The sequence below is a fragment of the Diceros bicornis genome, chromosome 35 (genome assembly GCF_020826845.1).
Source record: "Diceros bicornis minor isolate mBicDic1 chromosome 35, mDicBic1.mat.cur, whole genome shotgun sequence".
Classification (NCBI taxonomy): domain Eukaryota; kingdom Metazoa; phylum Chordata; class Mammalia; order Perissodactyla; family Rhinocerotidae; genus Diceros; species Diceros bicornis.
Genome location: NC_080774.1, coordinates 14,218,878 through 14,240,822, shown reverse-complemented (window position 1 = coordinate 14,240,822; position 21,945 = coordinate 14,218,878). Strand labels below are relative to the sequence as shown.

The 21,945-nt window shown below is 41.2% G+C and overlaps 1 protein-coding gene across 2 annotated transcripts in view; it reads right to left on the bottom strand.

Annotated features, from left to right (window-relative positions):
• The window catches only part of FBXW8 (F-box and WD repeat domain containing 8), a 115,231-nt gene that overhangs the window by 26,823 nt on the left and 66,463 nt on the right, over positions 1 to 21,945 (bottom strand). For both annotated transcript variants that reach the window (XM_058531509.1, XM_058531510.1), the window contains exons 6-7: positions 13,215 to 13,411; positions 10,058 to 10,264 (exon numbers count right to left, since the gene is read on the bottom strand). In XM_058531509.1, coding sequence (XP_058387492.1) covers positions 10,058 to 10,264; positions 13,215 to 13,411 — 404 coding nt within the window. The remainder of the gene's footprint in view (positions 1 to 10,057; positions 10,265 to 13,214; positions 13,412 to 21,945) is intronic.

The following is a 21,945-nucleotide window of genomic DNA, read 5'->3' as shown; positions in this document are numbered from 1 at the left end:
CTAGAGCTAGAATGAGGAAAAGAGATGCGACTACAAGGAACTGGTTAAGGGGACATAAAATGAACAGGAAATGTTCATGATCAGAGCATTTACTCCAACAAAGAGATTATAATTATTATGCAAATATATAACTGAAAGCTGAAAATCCTCACATCCTCCTTTTATGCTCCCAATAGGCCCCATCATAATGAAGAGTACGGACAGTTTCAAAGCACTTCACAAATATTAACCACATGTAACTAATCACGGTCCCGATGAGAATGAAAGTTATTATTAAAACTATTTTATATAGGGAGGAAAACAGGCTGCCAACTATGAAATGAATTCTTTAAAATTAAAGGTGACTTGGACATTATTTTTCAAATGGGAAGATTACAGGTGAGATGATGGTAATGTAAAGATATCTGTAAGCCCACAGACTTCACTAACATTGTACATGTTAAGTCAGGATTTTACAATGGCTTGGTTATCAATTTTCACTTGACTAGCCTGGCAACTTCTAGTCTGGTCCCAAGTTACACTGGACGAGGCAGAATGTTGCTAAAATCAGATGAGTGAAACAAATGACGGAGAGTGCTAAAATCAGGAGAGTGAAACAAACTGTCCTCCTCCTGACGGAGGAGAGTGGAAAATCGCAGCAAACCGTCCACCCCACATGCTCCTCTCACACCCCTGAGGGCACAATGACCTTGAACAACACTATGCGTACACAACTGCATTAGCACAGACATGCTTAGCACTGTTTGCACATAAAGAACACTATAAATATTAGCTGTTGTTAATAATCATGATACGCCTTTCACACAAATCCTCTCAGAATATCATTCCATTTGATTCTCAGAAGCACTAAGAAGACAGACAAATTCTACTGTCTACACTTTATGCGTAAAGAAACTAGGGCTTAAATAATTTTAAGTGACTTGCCCCAAATTACAGCAGCAGCTGAGGATGCACTAGGCAGAGCCTGGCTACTCTCATTCCAGTGTCAATGTCTGCTACCACAGCACAATGCCTTTTCCGGTTCCTGGCAAAAATGGTTATCAATAATGGCTAATATTTATGGTGTTCTCTTATGTCCAAAACACTGCTATGACGCATTCTCTCACCTGATCCCCATGATTCCATAAGGCAGGGATCATGATTTTATTCACTTTACATATGAGGACACAGAGGCATAGAGGTCGATCCACTGACACGGTTACGAAGTTCTAGAACTGGGACTCAAACCCGGGTGGGTGGACTTCCAGGCCCACGCTCTTTAAACCTCACCCCAGCGTGCTCAAAGCAAGGCCCCAGGACTGCAGCTTCAGCAGCGCTGGACACTGATAAGACATGCAGATCCTCAGGCCCCACCCTAGACTCACCGAATCAAAAGCTTTGGGCTGGGGTCCAGAGATCCATTTTTTCTGGCATTTGAGAACCCTGCACCACACCCTACACTGCCTCCCAAGACAAAAAAGAATTTCAACATTAAATAAGTGTTACTCAGCTATAAATGCTCATTTCCTGCCTTCCAACTGATGCCAATCTGGTTAAGAATAGTGCTGGGCAGTAACAGTATCAAAATGTAAGATGCAGACCCTGTGTACTGTAGGGAGGATGAAGTCAGAGAAGGAGGATGTTCACTGAGAGCCAGAACAGCTGGGAAGGCTCCTTCTGATAAGTGGGACTCTGGAAGGACCTTTCCTGAAAGGACAGGGAGAGACAAGAGGGGAAGAGGGAATGCTATATTGCTAGTCAGGAATACACGTGCCATATTTGAGGCTGCACCAGCCGGCTGGAGCACGGGGCTCATGTTGGAGGTGTGGAATGGAGAGCAGGAGCCTGTCTCCCCCGGTCTTGAAGGCCAGGCAGAAGGCCGGCACCAGGGCCTCACCCACAGTCCTCAGCACGCAGCCAGCGCTCTGACAAAACCTGAAAGAGACCACGAGGAGGGGCACCGACAGGTGGAACAAGAGCACACAGGTGGGGAAAAGGCGGGGGCAAGTGAGGGTGGGGCGCTGGGGAGGAACTATTTTCATCACACATTTTAAAACTTATTATGAACATGAGATAAGAGATCACATCCTAAGGAAACACCACAGCGCAAAGAGGCCACCCAAGGGCATAGGTGGAGCCTAGGCCAGAGGTCCTAACCTAGACAGATCCAAAGAAATCTGGGTATGAATTCGGTCTGGGTCCAGTCAGTCGGTTCCGTATCAATGGACCGTTCCAGGGCAGGAGAGGTGAGCCGGGGCTGGAACCGTGGTCACAGCAGAGCTGCTTTCTGCCTACGGCACAGGTCAGAGGACTCCTGGCCTCACTTGGACACACTGTAAACCTCATCACTCCCCCAGAGTCCCTTAATTTGGAATGTGCTCGTTCAGATGTGGAAATGAGATGGAGTTTTCCTTTGCCGATCTACAAAACCGGACCTACCCTGTAAATTAATAACACACTGAGAGAATGCTTAAAAGAGTAACTTTGCATCCATTAGAAGAACTCATCTGCAACTCAATAATTGATAAGTTAATCATAAACCCACTCTCTAACACAGTGCCTTATAGAAGACTGAAATGCTGAGTAAACTAATAAATCATATTCATCTATGTACTGAGTAAAAAGGAAAAGTTCTCTACTTGGTAATATTTTGTTAGTCTAGTTGAAGCTGCTATGTGTATTTGAAAACAGTAAAATATCTTAAATATTCTGAAATCCAAACTCACACAGACCATTTTCCATGTGCCCTCTTTCTCCTACCCTCCCCCAAACCAACACCATCAGTCTCCACCGTATGGATATGTGTGGACATATATGGAAAGCACACAGCCTAGTCTATAGTGTTACTGTTTTCACCTGCAGAGCAAAGGCAAACATTTCCAACACGCCCCCCAAATCCTCATTAACTGAAAAAAACAAACTGATTTTTAACACTAACAAAACTAGTTGCTGCTTGGGCCGAATTTATTCGGAAACTCATCTGACACAAAGGAACCAAAGCCAGACCTATCCACAAGGTGAAATAAATGCAAATATCAACTCAAGGCTCACACTCTCCCATCAATATGGAATGGTAAACCAGGTTGGAAATTCCACAGAAATAATCAGGAAAGCCATTAGAAAAATTAGGCCCTAAATAAAATTCTAAGCTTAATTCAAAAGATAAATGAGAAAAAAGGCAATGATCATCACATACCAATGTAATGGTCTTGTAAACTTGCTCAGAGATTCAAAAATACTGATCAATGTTTTTGAAAATTAGAAAATGATACAAATGTCATTGGCATACCAAAAACTATAGTATGAGTGAAGACAAAAGATATTTAAGACACAGCGCCAGCCCTCTCCAACAAGGCTTTACATCCCAAAGGCTTTTATACAAAGTGACTCAGCATTCACATTAATTTCCTGCATTAGTTCCGCAAGAAGCTAAATTGACCTGTCCCTTTCTACTCTAAATGCACTCTTTCAAAACAATTCTCGGGAAAATGAATCTTGTGAAGAACCACAGACTACTATCACTACAAGCATGGCTTTAGTACAACTCCCACACTAGCCCACGGCACCTGTGCTCCAGCCAGCCTGGATCACCCCCTGGGCCAGCTTTCTGGCCCCCCTGGAAACCCCCTCCTCCAGGCCTGTTGCCTCTGCCTGGACTGCCCTTTGCTCAGGCTTTCCTGATGAACTCCAGCCTGACCCCAAAGCTGGTGGGATGGAGAAGGGAAGGAGGAACCTGAGAACTACTGAGCACCAGCCACAGTCAAAGCACATGACCTGCCCTTCCCAGGTGCTGTCCCCTTTCCAAATGTGACACCTGCGGCATGTGAGTAGCTCGTCTAAGGTTTATCTGACCCCCAACCTTGCGCTCAGTCCCCAGTGGTTATACCCCCACCTTGACTTTTCCCTATACTTAATTCCTATAACTTCTTCACTCCCTCCCAGGAGTGGCTCAGGATCGCTAGAGACCCTAAAGCACTCACAGCTTCTGTAAGAAGCAGCAGCATTCCAAAAACTACTTTTCGTCGAAATCACCCACCATGGCTGTAGAGAACATCAGAGGTGGTTGGGTCCTCAAAAGTCTCTCAGTCAGAGGTGTTTTGCTCTATCTTGAGAAACCCTAGGGCTCTATGGGGGTGCTTCAGGGTTTTTACAACATGTGAGGAGAATTTATTATTATTAATTACTAACAATACACTAACAATTATATCAATTACTGTTATCATCTTAATACTAAAATATGTACAAAACACATTTGAATGTTGAATCCTCACCTATTTATCTGCATAATGTTTCATTACTCGGGGATTCACTGTGAAGGTCTCCCTATGACTTTGTGTCCATCTCAACATGGAGAAAACCACCTTCATATCACCAAGTTGTTGTTAAGGACCACAGGCTGTGAGCCCCGAGGCAGACGTCATGTCTGGTTCATCTCTGTTTCCAGTGCAATCAGAAATCTAGTATATAGTATTGTGTTCAATGCATAGTCATTAACAATGACAGAACCTTAGCAACAAAAATGGATCCTTTTGGTAGTAACATCACTCAATAACCCAGAAAACTGGTCTCCAAGGGCTATTTTCCTCAATTACTCCAAGAAGAAAGTAAAAATAAAAAATGTTAAAGGTTTAAGGTGAAAGTAAAAAGGAAATGAAACATTTACTTGGTGAACTTTCAATTTTAAATTGTTCATCTTGCTTGTAAAATACTAAGTTCTTGATTCTCCTCTGGAACGGAACCTTGAACAAGCGAAAAGATGGATTTCCTATTCTGGTGTAGGTATGGGAGAATGTGGCCAGAATCCATGAGCACTACCTTTCTGATTCCAAAGGCTCTCCCAGACAGATATTTCAACTCGTGACGAGTGCAAGCAACCAATCCAGAGTCTTTTCACGTCCATGTACAGGGAATGATTACCATGAGAGACGTTAGCAATCACTTTCCAGTGTGATGTAAGCTGAGGCAGCAGCGCCCAGCAAGCGTCCTTGTCACACACATTCCAGCCTTCTGGATCACTTCACTCACATCTCCCTGATTAGGATGCACGCCGCGTGCTGCCTAATACAATCTGCCACAGAATGCCAAGTACTTCAGAACTAAACTAGGAAATATGTCCAAATACACAGAATGATGCTGAGAGCCCTAAGCGGGTCTCTTTTCCTTTATGAGGCGTGAGACTCATCGCCAACATAATGCTCTTAAATGAGGCAATTTTATCTTCTAACCCTCCACCTCTGAGAGCAAAATTAATTCAGGCAGCAGAAGAATTAATAAAGATGATATGGTATGATAAATACATTTTCATGGATGGAAGTATTTTTGACAGATTCAGGAAATATGAGACAAAAAAACAAATTTTAAAGGGATGCTTGGGCACAGAGGGCTACATTAACAGAGCTGACACTGACATTTACACTGCAGCATGATGAAGAGATGAGGCCAGAGTAATTGCTGTTACATTTGTTTTCTTTTACAATCATATGCAACTTAGCAATGGCTACTTTTAAGGTCATTTAGGCATAAAAGAAGTCTGAGAACCCAAGAATGCAATACCAAAACTTAAGAACCCATGTTCATCTAAAAGTAAAGGACTTTCAAGCAGCCCTTCTGAACACATACCCCTTGCCCAGCAAGACACAGGGATCGATGAAAAAGTACTAAATAAGTTCCTGCCCAAGCATTTCTGCCAGCAATCAGCAGGGCCCTTAGGAGATCCTGTTAAAGAAGTAACAGCAGAGCAATGGATTCTTCAACCCATCTCAGAAGCCCTCAGCTACCCAGCAGCCTCCAACGGTGGATTAGCTCCACGCGACTCCACAGGCAAAGGAAAGAGTTTAAACTACCTAACCACGTAATCAAAGAATCGAGGAGCGTGGGTGCTGGACAGGAGCCCAAAAGTCATACGTCCAACCCTTGGCAGTTTACAGAGAAGAGGCAGGTCGGCTCACTGTCTTAAAAGAACCCCGGATTCCCCCTCAAAGGTACCAAATAAGCCGAGAAGGGCACATATCACTGAGTGTAGCAGTGCCTTCCACCCTAACGGTGGTCTGACAGGGCTCTCAGTCCCGCTGCACTGATTCTAGGTGAAGCCACGTGATTCTAGATGAAGTCATTTATCCTAAAAGCAGAAAGTTACAAAATAATTAAAATGAAGGAACCAGATAGATCTCAATTTATTCCTTCCGGCCTCATTTTGTTGTCATATTTCTGTAAGGCTCCTGAGAGAAAAGATGTTAGGGAGCTGCTAGGAGAATGGGATGCAGTGCCATCCACCACTTTCCAAGGAACACCTTCTACAGAGGGCAAAACCCATCAACATGATAAAGGCACAGACCCCTCTGACCCAGCACATTACTCTGAGGAACTAATCCTATAAAACACATCTATGCGGACCAAGTGTCATCCGATATAGCAAAAGACTGAGAGCAATCTAATTTCCATCAGCAGAGGGCTAGCCCCATTAACTAAGGTACATCCACAAGGTGCAATCTCAAAGCTGCACGCACAAAACACACCAGGAAGTTCTTTATTACGTTAAAAGAAATGACGAAATGATCTCCAAGAGACTTTGTTGCAGGAAAAAACAAGGTGCAGAATAATATAGCATTTTACCATTTATATTTTTTAAAAAGAGGGGATTGAGCGCACATATGGGTAATTTGCCTATATATACATAAAACATCTCCGGAAGGATGCACAAGAAACTGGCAACACTGATTTGGCTCCAGGAAAAGAAACTGGGTGGTAGGTTGAAAAGAGTGGGAAGGAGTCATCCCTCCGCACACTCTCCCTTTCGTGTCTTTGGTTTCTGAATCAGGTGAATACATTACCTAGTCAAAAAATACTTTTTTTTCCTAAGATGTTTAAAGATCTGATCTTTTAAGAAGGAGTGAAAATAGATAATAGCCATTTTTTCTCTGACTTTACTTGGCCAAAGAAAATGCTGGCAAACCCAACTGTGGCCCCTAATTCGGGCCTCTGAAACCCCAAGGTCTGGGAAGCCCTGTGCCATAGGCAAACCCAGATGTACCAGAGCATTGACTCTCTCTGATCCTGCCTGCCTGAGCTAGAATGATTCAACCAGCTGTATTCACAAACCTTTTTTAAGATTAAACAGATAAATTTTCGCTAAGTTACTTGGCTTCACTTCCTTAGAAAATTATGCTTATTAACAGAGATAGGTTACTTGACAAGTACCAGTGTGTTGAAACCTGTGCATCTTGCTATTTTAACACTCCAGCGCCAGGAACACAACTGGTGCTCCGTAACTATCTGTGATGAATACACCACGGGCTGGCTAGTAGATATGTGAAGGGAGGAATCGGAACCATTATTACTCCATGCTCAGACAGCTGTGATGCCTATAAAATGCTAATGTGATCATCATATGGTACAAGGATACTCTCTAGCTAAACAAAAATAACCCCTCTGGAATATGTCTACCGATTAGGGACTAAAATTCTATATCAACATTTGGACTTCACTGTCTGTTTTTACCACAGTTAATCAATAATGGACTATAGCTAAACTCCAGTTCTGTATCAGGTACAAACGAAAATAAACCAAACTCTCTGTTCTCTCAAAGCCTTCACCTGAATCCTAGATATACTGGCCAGAGACACAGACACTAACCCCCCATGGGTACACAGCTCCAGGCAAACTGGACTGCTAATAGTCTCACACCAAGCTAATAAAATGTGCTGGACACATGCTGCCAGGCTGAGCACAGATACAACCAAAATATGGTATTTACAAGCACAGTGACACCGAGCCTGCACATGAGACCATTTGAGAATTATGACAGTCCATTATAGGATAGCAGGATGAGACTAAAATCTCACAGAGCCACCCATGACATGGCTCAGTTCACACAAATGTAACTTGACAATTACAGTCCTTAAAAATACATGTTTTTCTGAGGAAGCAGAAAACCCATTAAACACAATCAGATGGAAAGTTCTGTCTCTGCAAAATAAGGAAAGTTTCATAGATAAAGCTTGGCTTCCCTCACGTTCGAGTGGGTGGCATTCCTGTTGGAGAAACATCTCAATGCAAAGTTATTATAACCCAGCACTACTAACAGCAACCACCCGCCCACCCACACAAGTGTGTGAGGGTTGGTGGAGTACTCACAAAATATTTGGATGACTAAATGCTTCTGTCAGATTCCAAAGAGATATTTAAACACATTCATATAGCAAATTTACTTCCACTCTTAATTGTAAAATACCAATGAAGAATACCGGGTAACAAGTTATTTGAGGGACTATAAATTTTAAAAATCAATTTTCAGAAAATTAATGTATAATAATACATTAATATAATAAAAGTCATGTATAATAATGTATTAATTATTCTTATAACTAATGCTTTTAATTGCGTTGGAAATTTTGAGAGGCATCCAAAAGAGTGCCTACTTACATCAATATCTAAAGGATGCTCCCAGTCTAATTTTGTGCTGAACTATCCCTTCAACTGGTTTCTCAAATATATCCACCATGATTGTATCACCATAGAAATAAATCCACTCAGGTAAGTCAAAGAGAAATAGGACCTGCCAAATGAAAAATTTATTAAAAATATGAAAAATTTAAACCAGGCTAGTACTAAACATAATTATAACCTCACTACACTGACAACTCGAGAAATAAATGAGATAACCAAACTTTGAAAGCATGATGGATGAAAAATTAGAAAGCAAATAGTCTCTCTCCTCTCAACAAATGAGCTCACCAGGGACCGGAAAAGAAAGTGTTTTCAAAGCCAGAGAAAGGAAACTGCCTCAGGAAACCAACTGCTGTCCTCTTCCCCCACTTCCTGAGAAGGCGAAACACAGGAGTTAGACCATCATAGACTTTCCAGCTGAGACATGCCGAATGTGCTCCACCAAAACAGGCCGACTTGAGCACAAAGGGAGTCCCTTCTCACAGTGAGATGACAAGAAGCCACATGTATTTTCTACTGCTTTATCTATCTTCCCGGATGACGAATATATACTGGGATCAGGATGCTTCAATTCTCTGAGCACTTAAGTTGCAAAACCAGTGAACACCTAGATATATGGGATTTGACCTTACAGATGACTACACACAGGGGAAACAAGATGTAAAAATCACATCTCTTAGGAGAAGGATGTTATCAGAGGAACTGCTGGCTCAGAGAAGTTCCTTCGCAGGGATTACACCAACCGCCAGCAGGGTCAATAGCAGGCAAATTGGAGGAAAAACAAAACTCTATCCCTCCCTCCCCTGATTCCACTGGAAGAGAAAGAGAGTTCTATAAATCAGCTGTAAGACTAAGTACTTGGCCTACGGTCAGGACAGCAAAATGCTAGGTAGCGATAAAATTTAGTCTTCATGCAAAGAATTTCAATTAAAAACTTGTCTCCTTCCTTCTGACTCAAAGAGTATCAGAGGCACGTTTACGCACTGTTAGTGAGAATGTAAATTTTGATGCAACCTTTTTAGACCGCAATTTGGCAACGTCCATCAACATCTTAAGTGCACATACCCTCTGACCAAGCAACATAATTGCTAGGAATTTATCCTAGAGATATACTACACAAGGACTTGTGCAAATTACAACATGCATTGTAGCATTGTCTATAATAACCAAAATAGAGAAAGCACCCTAAATGCCCACCAGTGAGGAGGCCGGCTAAACAGACTATGGACTGTAAGCATATGTTGGAATCCTAGGGAGAGGGAGCTTGGTGTATGCTGACATGGAATGCTCTCCAAGGTATATTATACAGCATGTATACTATGATCTAATTTCTACAAAGATACATTTTTTAGTGTATAAATGTACCTATATATGCATTAAATTTTTCTAGATGGATACCTAAAAACTGTTAATAGTTTCTTCTGTGGAGTGGGGCTGGGGGAAAGGAGAAAGGAAATGATTACTTTTCATTTTATACCCTATGGAAGTGCTTGAATTTTTTTTACCACGCTGATATATTGCCTGAATACATCTTTAAAAAACATATCAGAGAGCTTTAATTTTTCATTTGCCTTCTAAAAAATAAAACCAATGTTCCTTTTTGTTAGTTGTACATCTTGCTATTTTTTTGTACCTTATTTCCTTCGTACACCCATCCCAGACTCTTCACACCAAAAGCAGCCTGGTTGGCTGAGACATCTAGGCATGTGACAGGCTGGCCGTAGACGTAATGGAGGGTTCTGGCAGAGTCCTCAGCTTTTAGCAGGTATACCAGATCTCCAGCAGTGGCTACTGCCACAGGGTACCTTCCAGTATCTGGAACTATCTCAAGGTAGTCAACCTGTTAAAGGATAAGAGTTGTTTAGTCCTTTAGGTCTCACCTACAATTCCTACCACATATCCACAAGAAGACCAGCAACCCAACAGAAAAAGATGGGCAAATAGACAGTTCACAGGAAATGAAACAGAGTTTGTACACAAATGAAAAGATGCTCATCATAAAAGAAACACAATACACTCCTAATAAGAGAAACACAAAGTAAAAATTCACTAAGATACCATTTTCACCCGTCATATTGGTAAAGACCAATTAGTCTGCCAAGACACTGGGCTGGAAGTGGATGGAGGACAACCACATCTATGGCTCCCACCTACAGTTAGTGTGATGTAATCTGGTCCAACTGGTATGGAGGGAAGTCTGGCCACACTTATCACAACATCAAATGCACATATGCTCTGATCCCACAGGTCACTTCTAGGAATTTACTTACAAATAAACTCGCATTTATGCAAAACAATTGTTATTTGCTGTAGCACTATTTTGTCATAGATAAAAACTAGAAAAACCTAAACATGGGTTACTAAGGGACTAATTAAATAACTTACAGTAAATCTATGCGTTGGAACACCACGCAGTCACAGAAAAAAGCATGAAGACATTCTTTATAAATTCATACAAATGGGATCTCCAGGGTAAATTCGGCGGGAAAAGCAAGGAAGCAAGGTGAGTAACAGGATTCAGTGTGTAAAAGGTGGGGCAGAGGAAGCGTATGATGTGCTTGGCTTGTACATGCATAAATCTAACAATGGCTGCTTTCAAGGAGGGAAATGAATTGTGAGATGGGGTGGAAGTGAGATTTCTCACCGCAAACCTTACTGAGTCTTTTAAATTCTGAACCACGAGAGTATAGTAACTATTCAAAAAAAGGTAAGGTTTTGTAATAATTATTATAAATAATAATTTTTTTACAGGGAACTGAATAAATAAAACTCAATTCCAAATTAGCAAAAATCTCATTTTAACATCTGTGCAAATACCAAAAATGTGCTGCTAAAAGGTTGAAAGTATCTGAGTTATCTGCTCTCTCCTGGTTTCAATGTCATCCGAGGGCAGGAAGGCCCCTACGAGCATTTTTACACTAGCACAGTACTCCCAACCACATTACTGCTCCCTCCTTCTCTAATCTGCACAGGTATGAGGGGCTCCCTGGGAATAATCTGTTTTTCTATATCCATAAGTGACACATCTCCTGAGTGCAGTTCACATCAGGTTTTCACCTCCTTGAGTAAATTCTGAAAGTACAAAAGCAGGAGGTAAGCCATGCTATGTAATTATGAAAATTCGCAGTGTAAAAGGACTCCACGGCCCTGACAATAAGCTAAAGGAGTTCAAAACCCTGAATCCTGAGGACTTTCCAGAGGAGCTTGAGAAAGTAAACGTCCAGGTGACTCTGCTCATCGTTGGCCCCGACCGTACGAATGGCGGCCCCACATCCCGAGCCGAGGGCCCATCACAAAGGAAGGATGTTCTAGGCCGGTATCACAAACCCGGGAACACTGCCATTGTGATTCAGCGAGCCTATCTTGGGGAAGACAAAAATGGCCCAGCTCTATGGGCCGGGGGGTGCCTTTTCCAGTGACAGTGCGTTCTGTTGCAACCCCTCATCCAGGGTGAGAAATAATACATAAAAAGTGTTATAACACATGCCTCAAGCAATGGTTGCTTGCCTCCTCTTTCTCCTATTCTAAAAATAATTTATTTTCCAAAAATCAACATCCTTAGCCTAGCCATTTAATTTCAACTTAATGTTGGATTTTGGACAGACCAAGAGGCTCAGATTGACAGTGGTTGTGCCATTTGCTGGGAGCTGTAAACTACTTCAAAAAGCTTCCAGTCTGTGCCAGGACGCCGCCTTATTGCCAAGGCAGGATTTACACTTTATAGAGGGACTTGCATCTTAAGTAACTGTCTGAGTTCATATAATTATTGCTGGTCTATGGTGCTCTTTAGGTAAAGACCAAATAATAAGCACTATGGTACATTTGAGAACAAACAGAAATATGGAATTTTCACATTTTTCTAATAAATAAACCCAAGAGGAGATCACAGCATCAGGCAGTCTGGGGGAATACTAAACCCAAACTGCAGATACTGATCATTAAAGGGACAAGAAGCTTATGGAGGTGACATGGTGATGCCATGGCTCTTTAGTTATTCAAGTCTGACCAGATTTCCATGAGGGGAAGAGGGAGAAGAACAGGACTTGTTCCAGGCCAGGCCATCAATTCATTTCTCAGCGTTGGCTTTCCTCACTCTCCTCCTAGTGCCAAGATCAAGTCTGTTTAAATTAAATCCAAATTCAGCATAGAGAGAATGCCCTTCCTTCTTACCACCAAACCATCTCCTACTGTACAAATGTAGAGACTCATGTACAACTCAACTCAGAAATAAGCTCCATGTGAAGAACTCTTCAGGTTGCTCAGCTTTGCAGATGGCATCCTGGAACACAGCTACCCAATTAACACTGACTTAAATCCATTTTCACTCAAGAGTTACTCTAAATTCCAGGTGAGAAAATCTTAAGATGAAGAAAGTGTAGGATGGAAACCTCCCTTCCCATATGGACTGGGATGATAGCACTGAACTCATTTTCACTTATATATTAGGCCAGAAACTGACCTCAGATTTCCAGGGGTGAACGTCCTGTTAATGTGAAGGAGGCTGAGGACCACAGTGAGACACTCTGGCCCTGAAGTCAACCCTGAGGTTTGAATCACAACTTCTTAGCTCTGGGACCTGGGGTAAGATAATTCACTGCTCTAAGCTTCTACTGGCTTATTCATAAATGGAGAAATTTACTACCTATTTCACAAGGCTATTGTGAGATTTATGGACGTGAGGCCCACAATAAGCCCTGAGTGAATGGGAGCTGCCAACATCATTACTATTTGCTTATATGAGACCAGAGATTCTAAGAATGAAAAATAAAATGACCACACTAAAACCTCACCAGTTTCTGAACTTCAAATTCTGCAGCTATTTGCCAATATCCCTCCTCATTGGGGCACAACATTACGACATCAAAAGCAGAAGCTGTGGCAACAGTTGCATCTTTCTGGCTTAGGGCTAGTGCCTGTATTCTTGCATCATGCTCAAAACGATGAACAGGATACTTTCCAGTCCTTAGATCCCAAATATTGAGAAATCCTATGTAGAAAAAAAAATGCAAGTAACAATTTTAAATTCACTTAATATGCCCAGTTATAAAATAACAATCATGCAATATAAAGAAAGCTAAAAGATAAATGATAAGTTGGTTTGGTTACAAAAAATATTTGCATCACATATAACAAAGGGCCAATTGCCTTAACATATAAAGGGCTTCTAAGATTCAATAAGGAAAAAAACAATTGAAAGGTGAGCAAAGGACATGAGCATGCTGTTCACATAAAAAGAAACACAACTGGGCCGGCCCCGTGGCTTGGCGGTTAAGTGCGCGCGCTCCGCTACTGGTGGCCCGGGTTCAGATCCCGGGCGCGCACCGACGCACCGCTTCTCCGGCCATGCTGAGGCTGCATCCCACATACAGCAACTAGAAGGATGTGCAACTATGCCGTACAACTATCTGCTGGGGCTTTGGGGAAAAAAAGGAGGAGGATTGGCAATAGATGTTAGCTCAGAGCCGGTCTTCCTCAAAAAAAAAAAAAGAAACACAACTGACATATAAACATGAGAAAAAAATGTAAAAATTCACTCAGAAAAATATAAAAACTGTAATAAAATACCATTTTTCATCAAACTGATAAAGAAAAATTTCATAAAGCATTTTGTTGTTGAGGATACAAGGAAACAGGCTCTCTCTTAAATTGTTGGTGGGAATGTAAACTAATTCACACACTTTGAAGGCAATTTGATAACATTTCCTATATACATTTGTAATTTAGTTAGACACTGTAATGTTTTTAATTATGTCTAAAGATCGAAAGCTATCTAGACGTCCATCAATAGAGAACTACTTAAATAATGGTACCTCCATAGTTTGGAATTTAAATAAAATGAGCGGTTAAAAAAGTCAGCCTTACATATAAGTTATATGAAATGATCCACAAAATATATTGCTAAACAAAAAAAGTAAAGGAGAGAATAGCGGTATAGTATGCTATATTACTTTTGTGTTTTATAAAATGTACACACACACACACAAATGTATACATGGACTATCCCAGAAGGACACACAAGACACTGTTAACAATGACTGACCCCTAAGGAAAGAAACTAGGGAAAAGGAATAAAAGTAGGAGGGAAACTTACTGTATATCCCCTTGTATTCCCTGAAATTTTTACCAAAAATTATCTTTACCAAAAAAAAAAATTTTTTTAATGTTTTTTATGAGAGAGACCTAAGAAGAATGGGAGTATATATATTAATTGCTGAGCAGTTTTAACATATGGAGTTCTTAATTCATTCTTCTATTTGCCCACTCATTCATGCAACAAATAACCACTGAGCACCTGTTATACGCCAGGCACTGTTCTAGACATCAGCAATACCTGAAAACAGCCATAAACCTACTCTAGTGGTTCTTACAAGTATTTTACATCCTCCCTCACCACCACCCTCTTCTGGCCCCAGCTGGCAGTGGCACTTTATTTTAAATAGTTCAAAAACATGAGCTTGACTACCCAATGCTTGTTAAAAATTCTGATTTTATTATACACTCTTCTCTCCAGCACCCCAGCATACTGCTACCCAGATGAATTCCTCTTACACACATTGGCCATGTCTCCACCCTTCTGGAATTGTCTACAGCAATGATCTCCAAGTGTGGTCGCCCGGATTAGCGGCATCAGCATCACTGGGGGCCTGTCAGAAATGCAGATGCTCAGGCAACAGACACTCTGGGGATGTACACTCAAGTTTGAGAACCAGTAGTCTACGGGAACTTAAACTTTTCTATCAGAAATATAAACTTTTCTCAATTTGCGATGCTACTTATTCATTTCTCACCAAATAATTTCTTTTTATCATTCCCATCCACTAAGCCACTTCTTTCCCACAAAGATTTATCCAAGAAAATAATTTCTTTCTGCATCATGTTGGATAATCTCCCATTCCAATTCTACCTGATTTTATTTTTCAAAATTCACTGAGAAATAACTGTGTGGAGATAACACAGTCCGTGGCTATTAGAACTCAAATCCAGCTCCACCACTTGCTGGATGAAGGTCCAGGGCAAATTACTCAAAGCCGTGAGCCTGTTTCCTCCTCTTTAAAACTGAAGATAACATCCCACTGCTGGGGAGACTAAAGAAGACAGACCTTATAAAATGCTGGAGACAGACCTATCATTTTTACCTTTCTTTAATGTATTCTATAGTGCCTGCTGTGTTATAAAGCATATTTAATCTACTAACAATGCTAATTTCCTCTCTATTGCTCATCCATAAATCCAGTTCCACTTCCTATAACTTCCTATTGCCTAAAACAGATAAAGCGTTTCACATTTCTTCTCTTTGCAATCCATCTTCCCATCTTTCTTTTTTCTTGCCTCATACATTGTCCTTCAACATTAAATGCTTTGAACTTAGGATCTTACTATAAAGTATCATTCAGCACTAAATAAATATAGAGGCAGAAGAAAATAATACATTTGGGCTGCTTTGCGAGACTTTCAAGCTGTCAGTAGGCTAAGTAGGTGATTACAAACAAAAGCAGAGCTTTCTTCAAGTTAAATGTTGCTTCAGATGTAAAACACAGCATACTTTCCTAAGAATCATGACAAACATGGGGGATAAGCAGATCGCAAAAGGCTCCACGACACATTCCCCTGACGAAGATTTTGGCAAATTCTTTCCATTCTGACCCAGAAGAAACTGATACACTGCAGAAAATGCCAATGGCTCTACACATTAAATAGCAGATAGGCACATTCCAAGATGTGACTCCTGCACATACTTCTGTACTGCATTCGTTTGCATTTGCTTGGAGACATCACAAAACACGGTAAAGAAAATAGTAAAGTAAAGAAAATACAAACTGCTACTTGCATAGAGCTTTCAACCGTTCAGACACTATCCTTCGTCTCCTCTCCTTCAGTGCTCACTTTCATCTTGGGAGGAGCATCACTATCCTCATTTTATAAGAGAAGAAACAGAAGCTCCAAGTCATTAAACATTACTGGTCCAAAGCTGGGCTGGAATTTAGCTAGAAAAGCGCAGGACAAGCGGCTGCATTCACAAGTGCATAAAATAACTATGAGCTAGATGAGTAACCGATGTCATCTCACCCTGTGTTCTGCCAAGGGTGGAAGTTATTCAACCACAGCTCACTCAAAGCACACATGGAGTTTATCTATAAACACATTTTTCATTATTAATCAAGTATTGGTTTTTTTGGCATCATTTTTCCAACAGAATGGTATGCCATAAAATACCCTTCACCACAAGGTTGAGTTTCACAGAACTATCCTAAGAAGGGTCTTTTTGGAAAATATATTGTCGGGTTCCATCAATTTAATGGTCACATCTTTCTCTTCCAAATGCCTGTTGTGTCATGATCTTTGTCAATTTCCTCTGCTTCAACTATTAAGCGTATAACTTGGTCAGATCCTCACTTGCCAATGGTGCCACTATCATCTGCACAATCCTCCAAGATCACTTTTAGGTGCATAAGCACGTAGCATTGTTATGTCCTCCTGATGAATTGACCCTTTATTATATGAAACGTCCCTCTTTATCCCTGGTTACATTCTTTGCTCTGAAATCCACTTTGCTTGACACTAATGCAGCCACTCCAGCTTTCTTTTGATTAGTGTTAGCTTGGTGTACATATTTCTGTCCTTTCACTTTGCCGTGTCTTTATATTTAAAGTGGGTTTCTTGTAGACAGCATACAGTTGGTCTCACATTTAATTGGGGTGTTTAGACCATTTATCTTTAATGTGATTATTGGTGAGGATGGGTTGAATACCCTTTCACTGTTTTCTATTTGTCCCATTTGTTCTCTGATCCCTTTTTCCCTCTTTTCCTGCCTTCTTTTAGATTGAGTATTTGGATTCATTATGTGTTTATTCTGATTGATTATGTGTTTATTCCATTTTAATTCCTTTGTTGGCTTATTAGCCAAAACTCTTTGTTGTGTTATTTTAGTGGTTGCTTTAGGATTTTAACATACACCTGTAAGATAATGCAGTCTGCCTTCGAGTGATAATATACCACTTTACATACAGTGTAAGAACTTTACAGCAGTGTACTTCCCTTTCCTCCCTCCTAGCCTGTGCTATTGTTATCATATTTTTAGTTCTACAAGTTATAAACCCCACATGCACTGTTATTATTTTTGCATAAGCAGGCAATTATCTTTTTTTTTTTTTGTGAGGAAGATCAGCCCTGAGCTAACATCCATGCCAATCCTCCTCTTTTTTGCTGAGGAAGATTGGCCCTGAGCTAACATCTATTGCCAATCCTCCTCCTTTTTTTTTTTTCCCCCTTTCTCCCCAAAGCCCCAGTAGATAGTTTTTATGTCATAGTCGCACATCCCTCTAGTTGCTGTATGTGGGACATGGCCTCAGCATAGCCGGACAAGTGGTGCGTCAGTGCACACCTAGGATCCGAACTCAGGCTGCCAGTAGTGGAGCGCAATCACTTAACCGCTAAGCCATGGGGCCGGCCCCGGCAATTATCTTTTAAGGAGACTTAAATAATAAGAAAAAGAGTCATTTATATTTACCCATGTAATTACCACTTCTACCGCTTTTCCAATATCACTTTTAACATTTAAATCCTGCAGCTTTTGCAAGATTTGCAGTTTCATTTTGCAACTGTACTCTTAGATATCTGACCCAAAAACACATGGGCAAGGTAAGCAGGAACAGATATAGCAGCTAACAAGAGAGATATCTGAGTGAAAGCTAATTTTATAAATGGTCGACTTATTAGTTAATACACTTACATCATGGCTACTTTTACAACCTCAAAACTGCAGGGACTCAAACAGTGAATACTTGAATTACAAGAATGCTTTACAATACTGTAGCGGATTATCATCCATGTTAACCAATATTTAGCCAAAAAAGAATCAATGCAACAATACAATCAATAAGTATTTACTGAGCCCCTGCTTTGGGCCAGCTGCCATTCTAGGCACCGGGGAAACTGCAGTGAACAAGACAAAGTAAAACAAAAAGGTCCCTGACTGCACGGAGCTGATGCTCTAGTGGCATCTCCCAGGCATCTCATCTGGGGGCACACAGAAAGGATATGACCCTTATTCTCACAAAACTCACATTGGAGAGAAACATAAACATCTAATAACTAAAATATTACATAACAGAGAGATGTATACAAAGTGCAATGGGACAATGGATGAGCTTAACTTTTGGTCATGTTGTCACACTATGTGAAGATCCCCAAAAAGGAGCAGCTAACTCTTCCAGACATTTCAAGTTGAACTGGGTCCACGTCCACTGCACGACATTAAGGAAAAAGTAGTCAATGCCTGTCAGGGCCAAATAAATTCACTCCTCAAATAGGTGATGATTTTAAAAATCTGATGTAAATTCATTTGAAAGGCCAAGTTTTATCATACTGCAGATGCAGCAACAACACGGCTTTGGCTCCTGATATTGCGTGGGCTTACGAAGCGACAGGACTGTGTCCTCTTCCTGCTACATTCCCTGTGGTAGTAAATTCAGACTACTGAATGTGGCTGAACGTCAATAAAGGTTTCCTGAATCTTGTCATGTTTTAGCAAGGGAACATTTGATGTAAGAAACAGAAATCCACTGAAACTGGCTTAAATACAAAAGGAAACTGACTGGAAAGGAACAGAGCTATCTGATGGAACCCAAGGGCACAAAATACAGCTGGAGATTATAAGGGATCAGAACCAGGACCTAGAAAACATTCGGAACCAAGGTGGTATATGTCTCTTGACCACATATCTTGCCACTGCCTCTCTCTCCACAAACCAGCTTTCTCTCTTCGCCACTCTAGGAGGGCTTCTCCTCCAAGCACACAACTGAGACTGAAAGTTTGAGGCTCATCCCAGTCGATGAATCAGCTGCCCCCAGGCCTGGGGTCCCCATCCTTGTCTAACCAGCTGAGGCCAAAAGACCATTCAAATTCTATGAACATGCCTGCCCCTAAAGAGGTGCTGAGGCAGGACCTCAGAGCAAAGAAATATCCCGAAAGGTCTCTCCTGCACTTATCCTGCATGCTTGGCCAAGGTAAGACAAGAGAAAACTTCTCAGCAACTGCAAAGTGAGGTTCTGTGTAGTTCCTTAGTAGTGACGTAAGCTGGTTGTTGCCATCTTTCCCTGAACCAGGCATAATCCCTAAGAGCTGGAGCTCAAGGGCTTCCATTTGTCCCACGCTGAGAAAACTGAAAGGAGGGCAGGCGTCTGTCTTTCTACCTGACGAAACCTCAATAGCTGGACAGAAGATGTTTAATTCTGGCTTGCACTGGGATCACAACACTGTTTCATTCATGAAAAATATGAAAAGGACACAGACAAAAGAAGAAAAAGGGTCTCTCAAAATATCTGAAAGAATACAATGAGTGAGGGCCCTCAGCCCAATAAAGTGGACAGGAGTAGGGCTTGGCAGTCCCACCCACTCTCTGGGCTCAGGACCCTCCACCTTGACAAGCGGCAGCAGGGCTGACAGAACTGTGAGTTCACCCTAGAACAGTCACCCTAGGAACAGTCATGAAAGATGACATTAGTAACGACGGCCAGTCTTTTGGAGAGACATAAAGCCCGCTCCGCAGCTGTGGATGGGCACCCATGCCAGTCTGCAGCATGCCCCTCCCACCTCCCAAAGGAGGCCAGCCAGAGTGTGGTAATGAAACTGCACATAGCGGAAATGGGATCTAAATGAGTTTACACTGATTTATGTTGGCTTTTGTAAAGATTACTTGGTATCAGGCAAGTGCTACCACTGTGAAATAATGTCGACAATCCTTAAGACCTCTGCCTAATGGTACTTGCACAGAATATTTATATTCCTCGTCATGGGAACAAGGACCATAATGGATACCATTTTTGTTTTATTAGGGATGCATATTTAAATTAATCTGCTATTTGCCTAAACAATTAGCTGCTTCTGTTTGTGTGCACAAAGCCAAAATTGCAATTAGGCTTCCATCAAAAAGATAAGTCCCAACTAAAACTGTCCCGGTGGAGTCGTAAGAGCTCAGGGCAGAACTTTCCAAAATTACTTTTTAGCATAATGGTAATTATGTTAATTGCTTGAAAGGTAAATAACTGCTGAACTGGTTTTGGAAACAAACACAACTGGTATTGCCCCTCCCCTTTGATCTTTTTCATGCACCATAAAATTTAAAATAGGTTAACAGTTTAGAAAGGCATAGATCGGTCACCTCTTGAACTACAGTTTGTCTGGTGGTCTTTAGTGCTTTCTTGATTAGAGCTCCTTTTAGCCAAGAGCTCCCATCCTCTTGAGCTTGCACAATAAACACCTGAGGCTTGGGCTCAGCTTCATACGAGTTAAGTAGATAGGATCAATTAAATGCAGCTCAGAGACACTGAATGAAGCTGACTATTTATAAAGACAGCTGGCAATCTCAATTTTCAACATGTAAATAAACACTTGCCTCTAAGAAATTAAGCAGGAGTCAAAAGAAATTCTGCAACAAGAGAAAAAGCATTTTAACAAAAATTTAAGATATACCCATTGCACTCACTAAACATGTACCTCTTCATTCATTAAGTGCATAAAACATCACTATGAAATATAGGCCAGAGATGTAAAGGTGGCAAAAGGTTTGAAAGGACAAAAGAAGTTTTGCTTTCAGGGAAGAGGTGGCCAGTGGAAGATTAGTATCAGTGCAAACGAGGGTCATAAATAACGGCTAAATCATGGACGTTCTTGAAAAAGAAAAAAGCTGAATGCAATTCATTCTTCACCTGGATGCTGCATCTACTGTGCACGTCGTCCTCAACACTCCAGTTGCATATAGCTCCAAAGCTGAACTCTGTTGCTTACGGCAGAATAACAATAAATACAAGGCATTCTGGAAGCTGCATTTTAGACTGACAAGTGAGAAAATCTGCACGGGCTTGTGGGCCAATGCTTAGGGCATAAGCAAAGCAGCAACCAGACATGAGATCACCACAGCAGAAACTGAGTCAAGAAGGAAAGAGGAATTATTTAGTGGTCTCCAAGTTCAAAGCAGAAAAATATTTTAAAAAGAAGAATCAAAAGTGAAAAGAGAAGAATCAAAAATTGAAAAGAAGGCAGATCATAGATTGTAAGACTACGACAGTGTGACTGGATAGAGGAACTGACCGTTAGCAAAGTTCAAGGAAAAGCAGACTGACGGAGAAGAGAAGCCCCTTGGGCCAGCTCTTCCGCAAGGGCAAGTGCCAAGAAGGCAGACAACGTGGCAGAGACAGCACTGTGCACGCAGCCACTAATTCCAGCCAGTTCTTTCCTACAACCTACCTGAGTGACAGAAACATAACAATATATTTGGAAGAGTATATCAGACCCTGTAGTAGTAGATGCCTCCAGAGAAGAGACTGGGGTTACCGGGGAATCAGGGGACCAGGTGGCAGTAGGCAGAGCAAGAGCATTTACTTTTTACTATACATCCTTTGGTACTATTTGATTTTTTTCTACATGAATTACCATCTCAAACAATGTATTACAATTTGTATATACATCTTTATAAATACTAGTAATGGCATATTTTTATTATTTATTCCAGTCATAATCTGC